Raw genomic sequence first — 13,337 nt, forward strand, 5'->3', positions numbered from 1 at the left:
ACAGTCCGGCATTCCAAGAGTTGTCCCTGCAGCCAATCACCAAGCACCTTTACACACCCGGCCAAGACCTGCAGATGAAAACTACGTCCAACAGAGACGCATACCACGGGTGTTTTACTTAAGAGAAAATTGCGGACCTCAAGTGGTTATGATGAGGTTTACTTATGATGAAAACTTTCAAGAGAACATGGGAGTCCTCTTTCGATACAGTTTATGGACCGATCTTTTTTCTCTGAACATAATTAACGGTGGTGAGAAATATCGGATGCCTGGGTTGAGGAAAAGTAAATTACTAGTACTTTGATATAAAAAAACTCATGGTGGAAATATAAGCTGAACTTCATATTACGTTGTACTTCCGTAGAGCGACCATGTCATGGGAAGAGGTTGGTATTATATACTTCAAGTAATTTGTTGGCACTATATATTTAAAGTAATATATTAAGTTTGCTTTTACTGATGGGACGACAGGCTCACAACTCGAACAACGAAACAAGTATTACTAGTGCTTCAGTGAGGACTACCTCAGGATCCCCAAGACAATGATCAGTAAATAATGGAATCGACTTAATTTGTTTTGGGAGGACGTAGCGGTTATGACCTATCAGCGAGACGAGTCCTGCAGTATCAAGACTTAACGGAGCAAGAAACTCTGCTGACGTGGACATCAAAACCGACACGTTCATCTAGGAGTATCAGCAACACTTTTATAGTTATTATATAGAAGCCAATACGGAAGATTTCAAAAGTGAATTAAATGGCTAGTGAAAACCGAAGTCAATGTTTGCTCCCACGACAAGGTCATTTGGAAGACTAAATACTCAACCACTCGTACCAGAAACTAGGCAGTCGTTTACTTCCCAATTCATAGAGCTCAGAATATTACTTACTAAACAGGTGGCTGAATTTGACAGTGATGTACACATTAAAAAAATGTATACGAAGAGGTGCAGTATCTCAAAAACTAGTGTCCACACTGAAAACATTACGAGACCATGGATGATAAATATTCGGCGTAATTAATTTGATGTTCGGTTACCAAATGTAGTAGGATCAGTCTGCCACAGACACGCATACCAATCCTCCCGGGACATCACGAGATGCATGTAGCATTTCTTTAGTCACCGCACCCATCCTGGCAGATATTTTCGAGATGCTGCACAACGAATTTAAAAATGAACACTACGATTCCCGTTTCTATAGGGTTGTCAAAATCCTCCGTCCGTTGGGTCATTTTGTAAGGATATTCTTTGGAGCGTGTGTATAGCTTCTTAATATCACAACAAATCTCAATATTTTACTTACTAAACAGGTGTCCGATTCGTAAGGCTCCGTGCAGATCAACTCCGGTTCCCTCAAGCTGTAACCAGACAAGTTCACATTAGTTCCTCTGCAACATTCGTTACTGTTCATTAATGGCCAGAAGAACCTGAATATGGTGGGTAACAACCTTCATAAACATTGGATTGTGGAAAATGTCATATTTCAGTTCTCACTTTGCAGTATATCAATCCAGAAACCTCTATTCATTCATTCATTCATTCATCACAGATTTGCTTTTCGATGAAGATCTTTCCAAAAACTATAAGTACTTGTAGGCAATATACACCAAGAGGAGGACTGTTTACAATGTCTAACACAAACTTAGTAACTTATGGGGGTTAATTTCACACCTTATTAAATAGCAACAGTTTGCTTGAGTAAATATTTAAAGACCTTTAGAGGAAGTGACGAGCCCTTGTTCCAATAAGACGGTCTCGTATCCCTCTCATTCTAGGCTCACTATATACTGTATGTTCTGTCACCCATAGCACTATCCTAAGCATCTGTGATCTGGTATTTTTACCTTCCACCTTTCCAGCCCACATGTGTTAAGTGATGCTGACTAGTTAGCTTAGGGTTCAGTTAGTGTAAGATACTTCACCTCTGAACATTACCATCACCACTAACCCACACCCCGTGTACCCGTATGGATATATCAGTTTGTGGTAAAATTTCTTAGGTAAGGTCACCAGGTCAGCTTGGATGGGGACGACTCTGCCTATGTTGTACATTGCCATGCACCGATTATTACAACATGGTAAAGTTCGGTTTTATTACCAGTGTGACGTGAACCTCGCCACTCGCACAAGGATGGATAGTGAACGCTGAGACGGTCAACGCCTTACCATCTCGGCAAGTTCCTAACCAAACTCTTTCAATATTCAGATCATTAAAGTAACTCAAGGATCAATTTAACACTGGACAACATTTATGAGAACCAACGGATATGGCGTGGTTGGTGACGTCATACCGAGGCCGAAAATGTCGATAAAAAAGGCCAAAAAAAATTTTCACACTCGTGTCGGTGATTAACATTTGAGACCGTGTTTATTCCAGTTGACTGTTACGCGAGTGTAACAACTTGCAAAATTATGTACTGGACATAAGCTAATTTTTTTGCAGATCTCAAACTCCGCTCTATCAGTTTCCTCAATACATCTAAAGTGGCGTTACTCTGACACCTTGTTGAATGATTTCCAGAAGCAAACTTTGCAACCGAGAAGTGCGTCCTAGTGTATTTATTGCCACTGCCGGTTTATAAATGCTTTAATTTCCGGTCAAAGAGTTGAGCAAGACCTGGAGGTTTCCTACATCTGTGTCCATCCTGATGAAGCTGCCCATGACAAACTGCGCCATATCCTCCAGAAGAATACCAGTCTACTGTAATATTTTCCAAATGTGATTTCACCAACTGCGTGCAAGATGAAGTGTTCCTTTAAATGGCTAAATTGCCGAGTACAAATAGTGGCGCATGAATCGAGCATTACACCAGCAAAGTCTATAGACCAAGTCTCTGAAGGACGCCATTAAAAAAAAGGATCATGCGAATCAAGAGACTGCACTGATGCTCTTCTCCCAGTGTCAAGTTCAGCACACAGGCCCAGAGTTGTCGTCTTCACTCGTCACAAACAAAACAACCTGGTTCAAGCACAATTGACGAACGTTTGGATTAATCAGGATTTAACAGTCTGCTTGCCGATATAACAAGAGCCAAAAATAACATTGAAGGGAAGAATAATTGGGTCAGACAGTGACAATGACACCTGGAGTTATATTATAGCTCCCAGCAGGTTATCTTGACGAGAAAGCCATCCAGCGTTTGAAGAATTAAAGGCGAAGGGTTTTGATAGAAGCGTCGGAGGAGAGATGCTCCCAACCATACTTTATTATTAGACAAGGAAACTAGGAACTGCTGGGGCTTTTTGCGGCGATCTCATTACGGACACCCAGGCTGTAAATGAATGGGTAACAACCATCCATATTCATAATAAACTCCGGAATACCTTTAGGGAGCAAATAATCATGCAGACAACTTACAAACAAGGAACAGTCAGGATGGCCAACAAGCATGCAGATCATGTGAAAACCTAACGAGCTAGACTGCTGAAGTCACCAGTTCCCGGAAACAGCTTGGCGCAAGTCTGTTGCGCCATCCACAACCAGCGAGTCGATAAACCATTCAGTAAGAAACTAATGAATTAACGTTCTTCACAAGTACAACCACGACGAAGCGGACACCAGCCTGGTGTAGCCGATAGTGATGTGGTGGTGGACTAAAAAAAAAAACACTAATGTCCTCTTTCTCTTGGTAAAGGCTCTAGGCACATAGAAAATGAAACCAGGAATGGTGTATGAAATATGACCACAACGCGAATGTGGATATAAAGGGGTTTTACAGGTTTCTCGGTCGAAAGAAATGCCTCGCCCTTCCAGCTGTGAATGCAAAGACAGGCTATGCTACACCGGCACACATGTTTAAGGGGAGGTAAGGAACAGGCAAGAAAAGCTCACCGAAGGAAGACTCCTGGATGGTTGAAAATACGAGTCTTGTCAGCAAGAAGTTCTGGGAAATGCAGAAGTGTTTCTTCGCTTAGTTGTCTAAACAGGAAGGCAGACAAACATTCCAACAACAATACACCTCCCACCTGATCCTAATTGTTGCACAAATCACAGCGCGGTGCTTCATCAGCTACGGGTGGAAATGGTGCGAAAACGAAAGCATCTTGTCTGGCTCACTGGAAATAAGTTAACACCATTGTTGAGAAAGAGGCACATCAGCTACCAAGAGATTAGAGTTGTCTAGCTTGTACTACAGACGGGCAAGTGGAGACAGAATTGAGGTGTATAAACATCTCAAAGGGCACTACTCAGTCGAGTGACCATACCTGGAGGTAGCGGATGTTCGCCCCCACAAATGGTCACCCCTCTAAGGTTGAAGCCACAAGTCCAGAAAACTGAGGGGGGTAACTTTTTCGGAGTGAGTTATGAAGTCGTGGAACAACCTACCACAGTGTTGTGACGGCACAGAGTGCGAGCCCTTTCAAGACCAGACTAGAATAACACTGGAGCAGGTTCAGACACATTCAGGAGCCAGTGCATGCCTAGTACTTGCCAACAGTGTGTAAGATACGTGACCGACCGCCCTAGTGGTTAACGAGCTGATCAGTGGCGAAGAGGAAAAAGGTAAAAAAAAGGAGACCTTGCTGAAGAGGCTGATAAAGGGGCATGCCGAGAGCGAAGCAGAACCGCTAAAAGGAAGGCGCACGAGAAGGAGTCAGATGCAGTACACGAAGCAACAAATCAAGGACCAGTATCTTGCAGTATCAAGAAGTCGATTAATTTAACTCAAGAAGCTACGCTAGGTTATTGGGTGGATGAAGCAGAGGTAGAGAGCTTCTGTATCATTGAGCGCTAGTGATTGGCAAGTTTGATACTTAAGCGTGCAGGTTCCAGTGAATAATCTTTCATGAATCCGCAAAATATAGAATGAATCTTTATATTCTATGCATATATAATTATAGAATTTGCATTTTTTTTATGTATGACAAAAGATCTCCTTTATTAAGTTAAACCCCCAATATAACCTCATCGACCACGTAATATCCAGCGATTCTCAAATGTTTCGTCCTAATATGATCTTCGCGAATTCATGATCTGAACTTGAAAAGTTTGGTCAAGGAGTTTACCCGACTACTGTAGCCGGCACACCCTACAAGTGATGCAAGCAGTCTAGTGGGGGTGCCCCCCCCCTCCTCGCAGCCTCTAGTGGGGGGTGCCCCCCCCTCCTCGCAGCCTCTAGTGGGGGTGCCCCCCTTCCATCAGTCTCTAGTGGGGGTGCCCCCCCCTCCCAGCAGTCTCTAGTGGGGGGTGCCCCCCCCCTCCCCGCAGTCTCTAGTGGGGGTGCCCCCCCCTCCCCGCAGTCTCTAGTGGGGGGGGGGCGGCAGCTGATGGCAATAACAAACGGCAGATGCTTCCACAACTATCTCTTTGAACAAAGCCCTGTAACCTCCAGCGACCACCTACCTATAATCATGACCATCTCGGCAACACCAAAAACTATACCAGCTCCACCAAAGAGGATCGCCAAGCAGACCGACTGGGAACTATTCAACGAAAAAGCTACAGCCAAACTTGAGGCCAAAGACATGACAATCCTGCAGACCATAGACATTCAGCCGGTTAACAAAACAGACGAAGAAATCAACACATGGTGTGAAGCTAAAGGAACAGCCTACCAGGAGGCCACCCCTCTCAAACGCAACAGAACTCTCCCACAACAGACTCCAGAACTCGTAGCCCTCACAAACCAGTTCCAACTGCTACAACAGAGAGCAGACACCCATGGTTGGGATACCGTAAGCTACAATACATACAGAAGAATACGGGAGGAAATAAAAGCAAGATCCCTGGAACAAAGCAAACTTCAATGGGCCGAAATAGTTTAACAACTCTCACTTACATACAACCATACATACAAACATCCATACAAACATCCATACAAACATCCATACAACCATCCATACATCCATCCATCCGAGTTCTGGCGTCGAGTTACAAGACTGAAAGGTTGCAGCCGTAACGCGTCATCATATATAACTGACCACTAGGGTGACAATAGTGCATAGGGGTGAATTTCTAAAATTGATTAAATGGAATGGCCATTGGTCCAATACTGCATACCCATGAAAAAAGAACACAGGCGAAATCCTGGGTCATTTGGACAATATTTAGAGGTAGCTCAAGTCAATTGAAGTTTTATCCTTTTGGCAAAAAATACGAATATTCATAATATGCCGGTTTATTTTAAAATTTACATATTGAGCAAGTTTGTGTACACTGTACATATAAATGATTAATTCCTTTTTAAAATGAAACTGCAGTGAACACGCTTACATCAATGGGTGGGAGAGGTGTGGACAACCCATTCATTGTTTTCGCTTTTTGCTTGTAAGGTCCTGTTTTGATGTCCCTGGTTGTGACCGCCTCTGCTCTTCAACAACCTGCAGCAGATGTTGACGCTGGTCTTCACTCTTCGTGATCTTGCTGTTGAATGCCTGTATCAAGGCAATCCCTCTCTCTGCAGTGTCGTTGATGACTCTGAGACCACCCACAACTGCGACGCCAGTTTTGAAGTCTTCATCATCAGACCATGTGTCAGGTTCCTTGGACAAAAAAGAAGTCTTCATTTTGAGACTTTCAAATAGAAAGTTTGATCCTCTAGAAGCAAAGTCTGAGAGCTGCTTTGTGGGAAGGGAAGATGTGGCAGGAAGAGCAGCACGTTTTGGTGAATCCTCGGTCGCCTTCCTCTCAACGATTGCCCGAACTATGTTTGTCTTCATTGTTGCATTAACTTGTGGATCGAAGAGTGCAAGACCCACCAAGCCTTCACTGAGGTACCACAGGTGACGACCGAAGACTGTGAGACATGTTCTTGATATTTTGACGTCGTGGTACTCTGACAGGTCTTGGAGGAGCCGCAAATCATTAGCAGGAGCGGAGGATGGAACGGAGGCCGTGAACCATGCACTGACATACACCTCTAGCACAAAGAATGTGAATCGTTTCAAGCCTAATGTCTCACGAGCAGTTAGTTTAAACTGATTAGCAAAAATCAGGATCTTCATGACATAAATGAGCTTAGCCATCCACCGTGCTCGGTGAAGTGCTCCGGGCCGTCGGAGATTAAACTTGGGTAGAGCTCCATCGAGACACCTGATTGCTAGCTCCAGTACCTCACGGTAATCATCACGTGGCTGCTGCTTCTTGCCCAGATGATGTTTCCAGCAACAGATGAGGTCATCTCGTTTCTCGTACAAACTTGGAGGGAGGTCTGAGAGAGGGCTGTAGTCATCTTGACTGATGTCCTTCCACTTATGCTTGAAGCGAGAGAAGAGAGTATTATCTGGTCCAGAGGAAGGCCCCATGCATTCCACATACGCTTTCTCGGCAACAAGCTCAAGGATGTGGTGACGACACGCGAGATGCAGAAGACGGCGGCCGAGTTTCTGCTCCAGAATGACACATGCCCCCGACAAGTGCCCAGTGTTTGAAGCTGTTGTGTCAAAACTGAGTGCTGAAACATTCTGATATTTTCCACTCTTCCAGCGCTGCACTGACTGCTGTAGCAATGGCCGACTGACACCCGCCTCTCCCTCCCCTCTGCATTGCCAATAGCTGCACCAGCCAAAATACTCATTACTCATTTTTAGAAAAAATGTTAGGAACAACTTTAATTTGAATTTGCATTCTACATATACCTGCAAAGTTTCATAGTAATCGGTTCATAAATAAAGAAATTAGAAAAAATCAATAATAATTTCAGTAGTGTTAACTTCAAATGGCTTGAGCCACCTCTAAATATTGTCCAAATGACCCAGGATTTCGCCTGTGTTCTTTTTTCATGGGTACGCAGTATTGGACAAATGGCCATCTAAAAATAATAACTCACTTTTTATTGTCACCCTACTGACCACGCATGAAGTAAAATATATGACGACCAAGACAAAGAACCCATATTCAGGGACATATGGAGGAACATCTTTCGAATCACAAATGGAGAACAGGGATTTGATGGTACCCAAGAGGAGCTCGTCCTTGATAAACTTCGGGGCAGGACACACCGCACTAAGCCTTCCCCAGAAATCATATGGAAGGCTCGGAGTGGACAGCCCACTCTCCAAACCAATCACCTCGGAAGAACTCGACACAGCCAGCGACGTCAGATGAGCAGTGAGGTGAGAAGACGCAGTTACTCCCGACCCACGTGCTTATACGTGCTCACGTCGGCGCCTGGCTAGACTTACTGTCGCCACACACGCCACTCTCACGTGGATATCTCGTTTATGTTGAATTGACTTGCTTGTTTCGCTGTTTTATGTTCACAGTATTAACGAACCCTGCGGGAACTACCGTTAGGACAGGCCACAAAGGGGCCCCTTAGAGGGGTGTCAGCTCGGCCGGGGAGTTTAGCTGATAGGGTAGAGTAGGCTCCTTTTTTGGGAGTCCTGTTGCAAAACCAGAGCCACCAACCTACGACCCCCGTTGAGGGGGGGGGGGGTTGGCTACGGCACTGGTCCTAGGGCAACAAGGAACTAGGTAGGTGTAGTGAGCCTTCATTGTCAATTTATTGATTTAAGACGAGCGAGAGACAACCATTGGAAGGAAAATGCCACGAGGCCTCGGAAGGAAAACAACATCTCCGACAGACAATATGTCACCAGCAATCAACCCCGTGGCAGAACCACCCACCTTCGCGATTCCGACTGATGAAGTACAAGATTCCCAAAGAAACCGAATTCAACCATGCATACGAGGTAGTGGTAGCACTGGAACTAGAATACAAGAACATTAAGTTCAGTGTGAAGCCCAATCTAATTGGAGAACTGATACTCTCCCCCCCCACAACACAGCCAAGATCCTCAGCGAGGTCACCAATCTCAACGGGAAGACGGTCAAGATAATACCATTAGACCCCGAGGAGAAAACACCAGTGGTCCTAATACGATATCCTCTGGAACTACATGTAGAAGTCATCATAAAACATCCAAAAGTGACCAAGGCAAAGCGATGTGTTACGAGTCAGGACAAAGCAAGTGGACATCAAGGGGACAGTCCCAGAGGAGGTAGACCTAGGCAACTGGGGGACTTACAAGTTGCGTCCTTATGTCCCAGAACCACTACGAGGTTACAAATGTCAGGATTTTGAACATCACCAATCCAGGTGCCACAAAAAAGCGAGATGTGGCATCTGCAGCCTAAGCCACAAGACAGAAATGTGTATTCAATAACACAAGGAAGGAACCACCACGACAGCCAAGTGCCCAAATTGTGGAAAGAAGCATCACGCTTGGAGCATATGCCCAGAGAGGGGAGAGCGAATGAAAGTTGCCTGGGACACCAACCTTCTCAGGCGACTACCCAACTGAATACACCCCAGCCTGCCAATCTACAAGCGACATTGTTTTTTTTTATTGTTTATTGGGCACCCCCCTACATCCTGTGTAAGGTGAAGCGCAGAAGCGTTTACAGCACCCAACAGGGAAGCATGTTAAGTTCATGCTTGCCTTTATGTCTCATGAGTTAAGGGCGTAGAAGCCTGAAGGGTCGATCGTTTTTTGTCATCAAGTTACTGGAAGCTCCAACAACTTTCCCTGAATAGGAATTCGCAACTTTCGATTTACAACAGGTACCTACTTTACTGCAAGGTGAACAGGGACCAATTGGGGCTAGGAATACAAGCGGCATTCACAAAAGAACAAATAAAGCAGATCACCATTATGATAGTGACTACTATAATAAAGAAATAAGATACCAGCACCGAAAATATAATAAATGCAGTTATGACAGAGCTCACAGAAAAGATGCAGGAAGACTTGACCCCCAAAATTCCACAACTACAAGTGGAACAGACGACGACGCCCTCGAGTCAGATATCAGACAAGAAGAACAACTTGCCATCAGAGAGATCACTCAAAACCGTGAAACCTCAAGCCCTTTGCAACAGATCACGAGGAATAGAACAAGCACAGACCGTCAGCAAACACGATCACAGACAAGAGCGACAGCACCCTGAAGAGAGAAGACAACACTCCCGAGACACCTCCTAAAACAAGCGGAATTCCACCTCCTACTCCTCCCTTAGAGCAGGTGCCCAAGAAACAGCCACCATTCCTAACGGACGAGGAGGAGAGCGACTCAACCATGAACGCTGAGAGCAACTACAGCACCAGCGACGAGGAGATAATGATAGAATAGCCCCACCTTGTCATCTCAAGATAACACAGTGGAATGTGCAAGGCCCGTCCAACAAACGGCATACTGTACAAGCAGCAGCCTTAGCTAAATATATTGATGTCTTCATTCTGCAAGAAACTCTCATGTCCAAAGATAAACAATTCCGCTTGCCTAGATACCAACAGTACTCTGTACCAGAGGGGCCCAACTCCCATGGCAGCATGATTCTCGTCAGGGCGACCATCCCCAGTTCAGAAGTAGAACCAGTTCACTGTGGAGATGGAGTAGAGGCACAAGCTGTTCGGATACACCTGGCAAACGACAGTCTTGTAGTATACAACATATATAAACAGCCACCCAAACGACTAGAAGCCGGTGAACTACTGACACAAGCAACACAGGAACTTGTGCTCATTGTTGGGGACTTCAATGCCCACCATCCAACGATCAATCCAACCAAAACAATGAACCTGGATGGTCATCACCTAGTGGAACTGCCGACAGATGTAACCGAAATAACGCTTTAATACTGGGGAACCAACACATACTGGGAGGAACATTGGACCTCACATTCATCTCCACTGAGCTCGTTTCAGTAGCTCAGTGGGAGATAGATGATGAACTGAACTAGTGACCAGTTTGCAACGACAACTACTTCGAGGGTGGAACTACTCCCCCCTCCTCCTCCTCCTCCTCCTCCTCCTCCTCCACCCAGATGGAATACTAAAGCAAATTGGAAATTATATCAAGATGAACTCCAAAAATGGTTTTCGAACTATGAACCAGCAGAAGATATTGACCAACTAAACCAGGACCTTACTGGTGCCATACAACACGCAGCAGAGAAAGCAATACCAAAAACAAACCCTACAAATAGACACCACAAAGACTACTGGTTCTACAATGACGAAGTCAGAACAGAATCACAGAATCAACACATTCAGAAGACATCTCCGACAATAGCCTTCCCCTGAGGGAGTGAAACTATTGAGAGCTGCTGTTCAACATGCTCGTCAAATTACTCAGAAAATTAGGGAAGACAAATGGCTCGAGTGGTGCGCAACCTTTAATGCACACACCAGCCTGAGTGAACTCTGGAGAAAACTCAGGTTAGCAACAGGGAAAACTGCCCAGATCTCCAGCCCACCCCCAGCCACTACAGGAAGCAAATCGCTTGGCAGAGCACTTTGCAGAACGCTCGTCATCAGCTCAACTACCTCCTGAAATAAGACTTCATCTACAGCAAGTACGAATGGAGAGAGTAGTAGTCAGACATGCAATTGAACAAGCTGACACTACAGAATGTCTGTTTACGCATCATGGTCAGCAGGCAAACTCCCGTCAGCTTGGAAAGGAGCAAACATTGTTCCTATTCCCAAACCCAATGATCCCCCGAATTTCAGACCAATATCACTAACAGCTTGCATCGGCAAAACCGCCGAAAGGATGGTCCTTACACGACTCCTCTGGAAAACTGGACCACTTCACCACAATATCTCTGGATTCACCAAAGGTCTCAGCACTGCACACAGTTTGGCCACTCTCCTGGGATCGATTGGTCAAAATAAGGCAATCTTAGTATTCCTTGATCTAGAGAAAGCATTTGAGCTGGCAAATGCACAGCCATTGTAACCACTCTGGCCCGGAAAGGCGTCAAAGGATACCTACTGGCTTGGATCGCTGACTATCTCCAAAACAGAACAGCAAGAGTTACTTGTCAAGGACAAGTCTCAGATCACAAAAGACTGGAAAATGGCACACCACAAGCAGGAGTTCTTAGTCCAACTCTCTTCAACATCCTCATGGAAAACTTGTGTCGGCTCCCCTTTCAAGAGGGTACCAAACTGCTATGCTATGCTGACGACTTAACACTGATAGTAAAAGGCAGAAACCAAATCAGCAGAAACCAAATCAGCAAAGTCCAAAGAGCACTAGGCCTCATCAGTGAAGAATGTAAGAGCCTCGGGCTCAAGATATCAATCCAAAATCGAAAGCAATAAGGATTGGACACAATGAGCCGGTGACAACTGCAAATACAAGGTATTGCCCTACAATGGGTCAATGTATACAAATACCTGGGCATCTGGATTGACAAAAGCCTCAAATTTGACACGGATAAACTATCTAAGAGACCGAATAGGCAAGAGAGTCAACCTGATGAGCCATGACAGGACCCAAGGTGGGTGCGGGACATGTAGTCCTAAGAACGCTATATATACACGCCATTCGATCATTAACAGACTATGCGACACCGGCTCTTAACACACTGTCTGAGGGGCAGTGGGCGAAATTAGAAGTTGCCCAGAATAACGCTATGAGAGCCATTGTCAAGGCACCTATGTGGACAAAAATTGAAAACTTACCCTTGGAGACAGGTCTCACATCTCTCCAAACCAGAGCAGAACGATTAACAGCGTGCTTTGCAACAAAACTGATTACCAGGGCTCGGGAGGGTGACATCAAGAATGAACTCTTACGAGCACTGAACCTTAACAGTTGTCTTTAACAAGAAAACATGGCTATTGTGCGCAGCTGACGCTGTAAATCGACCGAAATTGAAAGAACCCTCAGCAAAGGACCTGATACAAGGAGTCCAGACTACAGCACCCCAGCACCGTGGGAGTCCCCGCCAGCAGTCTTCAACATTCTACAAACTGGGACAAGAGAGGCTGACTGTCACCCACATGAGCTCCGACAGATAGCAGAGAGAAACATGAAGGCACTAACACCTCACAATAGTACAGTGTATTACACAGACGGTTCTGTAGAGACCACTAGTACGAAGGCAGGAGCAGCCTTCACTATAGAAGGAGGTAACACGTCCCTTTGGAGAACTTCAGATGGATGCTCTACTTTGCAAGTTGAGCTAGCTGCCATACTTGGAGCCCTAAGACACGCTTCCATAAACAGTCAACAAGGCATTGTAATACACACTGACTCACGATGTGCTATTGAAGCGCTACAATGCAGAGAGCATAGACAACATTCATCTCATAACATCCGTTATTGGACTACTGCAACGTTTAAAACTACAAGATCGGCAAGTTATCATTAACTGGGTGCCCAATCATATCGGAATCCCAGGGAAGAACGAGCTGATGCTAAGGCTGGTTAGGATAGCGAAACATTGAGATGAACATCCCGCCCAGTCAGGCGCAGATAAAGAATAACACTAACTGCCCTGTGGAAAATAGACAAACATAGAAGATTAACACCTCGACCCCCTGACGGAGACACGATGATCCTCCCGATACTGGCCAGATATTATGTAAATAACATTG

General features: G+C 45.1%; 1 protein-coding gene across 1 annotated transcript in view; it reads right to left on the reverse strand.

Annotated features, from left to right (window-relative positions):
- Positions 1-13,337, reverse strand: part of LOC121861101 — a 56,558-nt gene that overhangs the window by 8,302 nt on the left and 34,919 nt on the right. The window contains exon 15 of the mRNA XM_042358662.1: positions 1,306-1,360. Coding sequence (XP_042214596.1) covers positions 1,306-1,360 — 55 coding nt within the window. The remainder of the gene's footprint in view (positions 1-1,305; positions 1,361-13,337) is intronic.

This window comes from Homarus americanus, unplaced genomic scaffold (genome assembly GCF_018991925.1).
Source record: "Homarus americanus isolate GMGI-L3 unplaced genomic scaffold, GMGI_Hamer_2.0 scaffold52806, whole genome shotgun sequence".
NCBI classification, from domain to species: Eukaryota; Metazoa; Arthropoda; class Malacostraca; order Decapoda; family Nephropidae; genus Homarus; species Homarus americanus.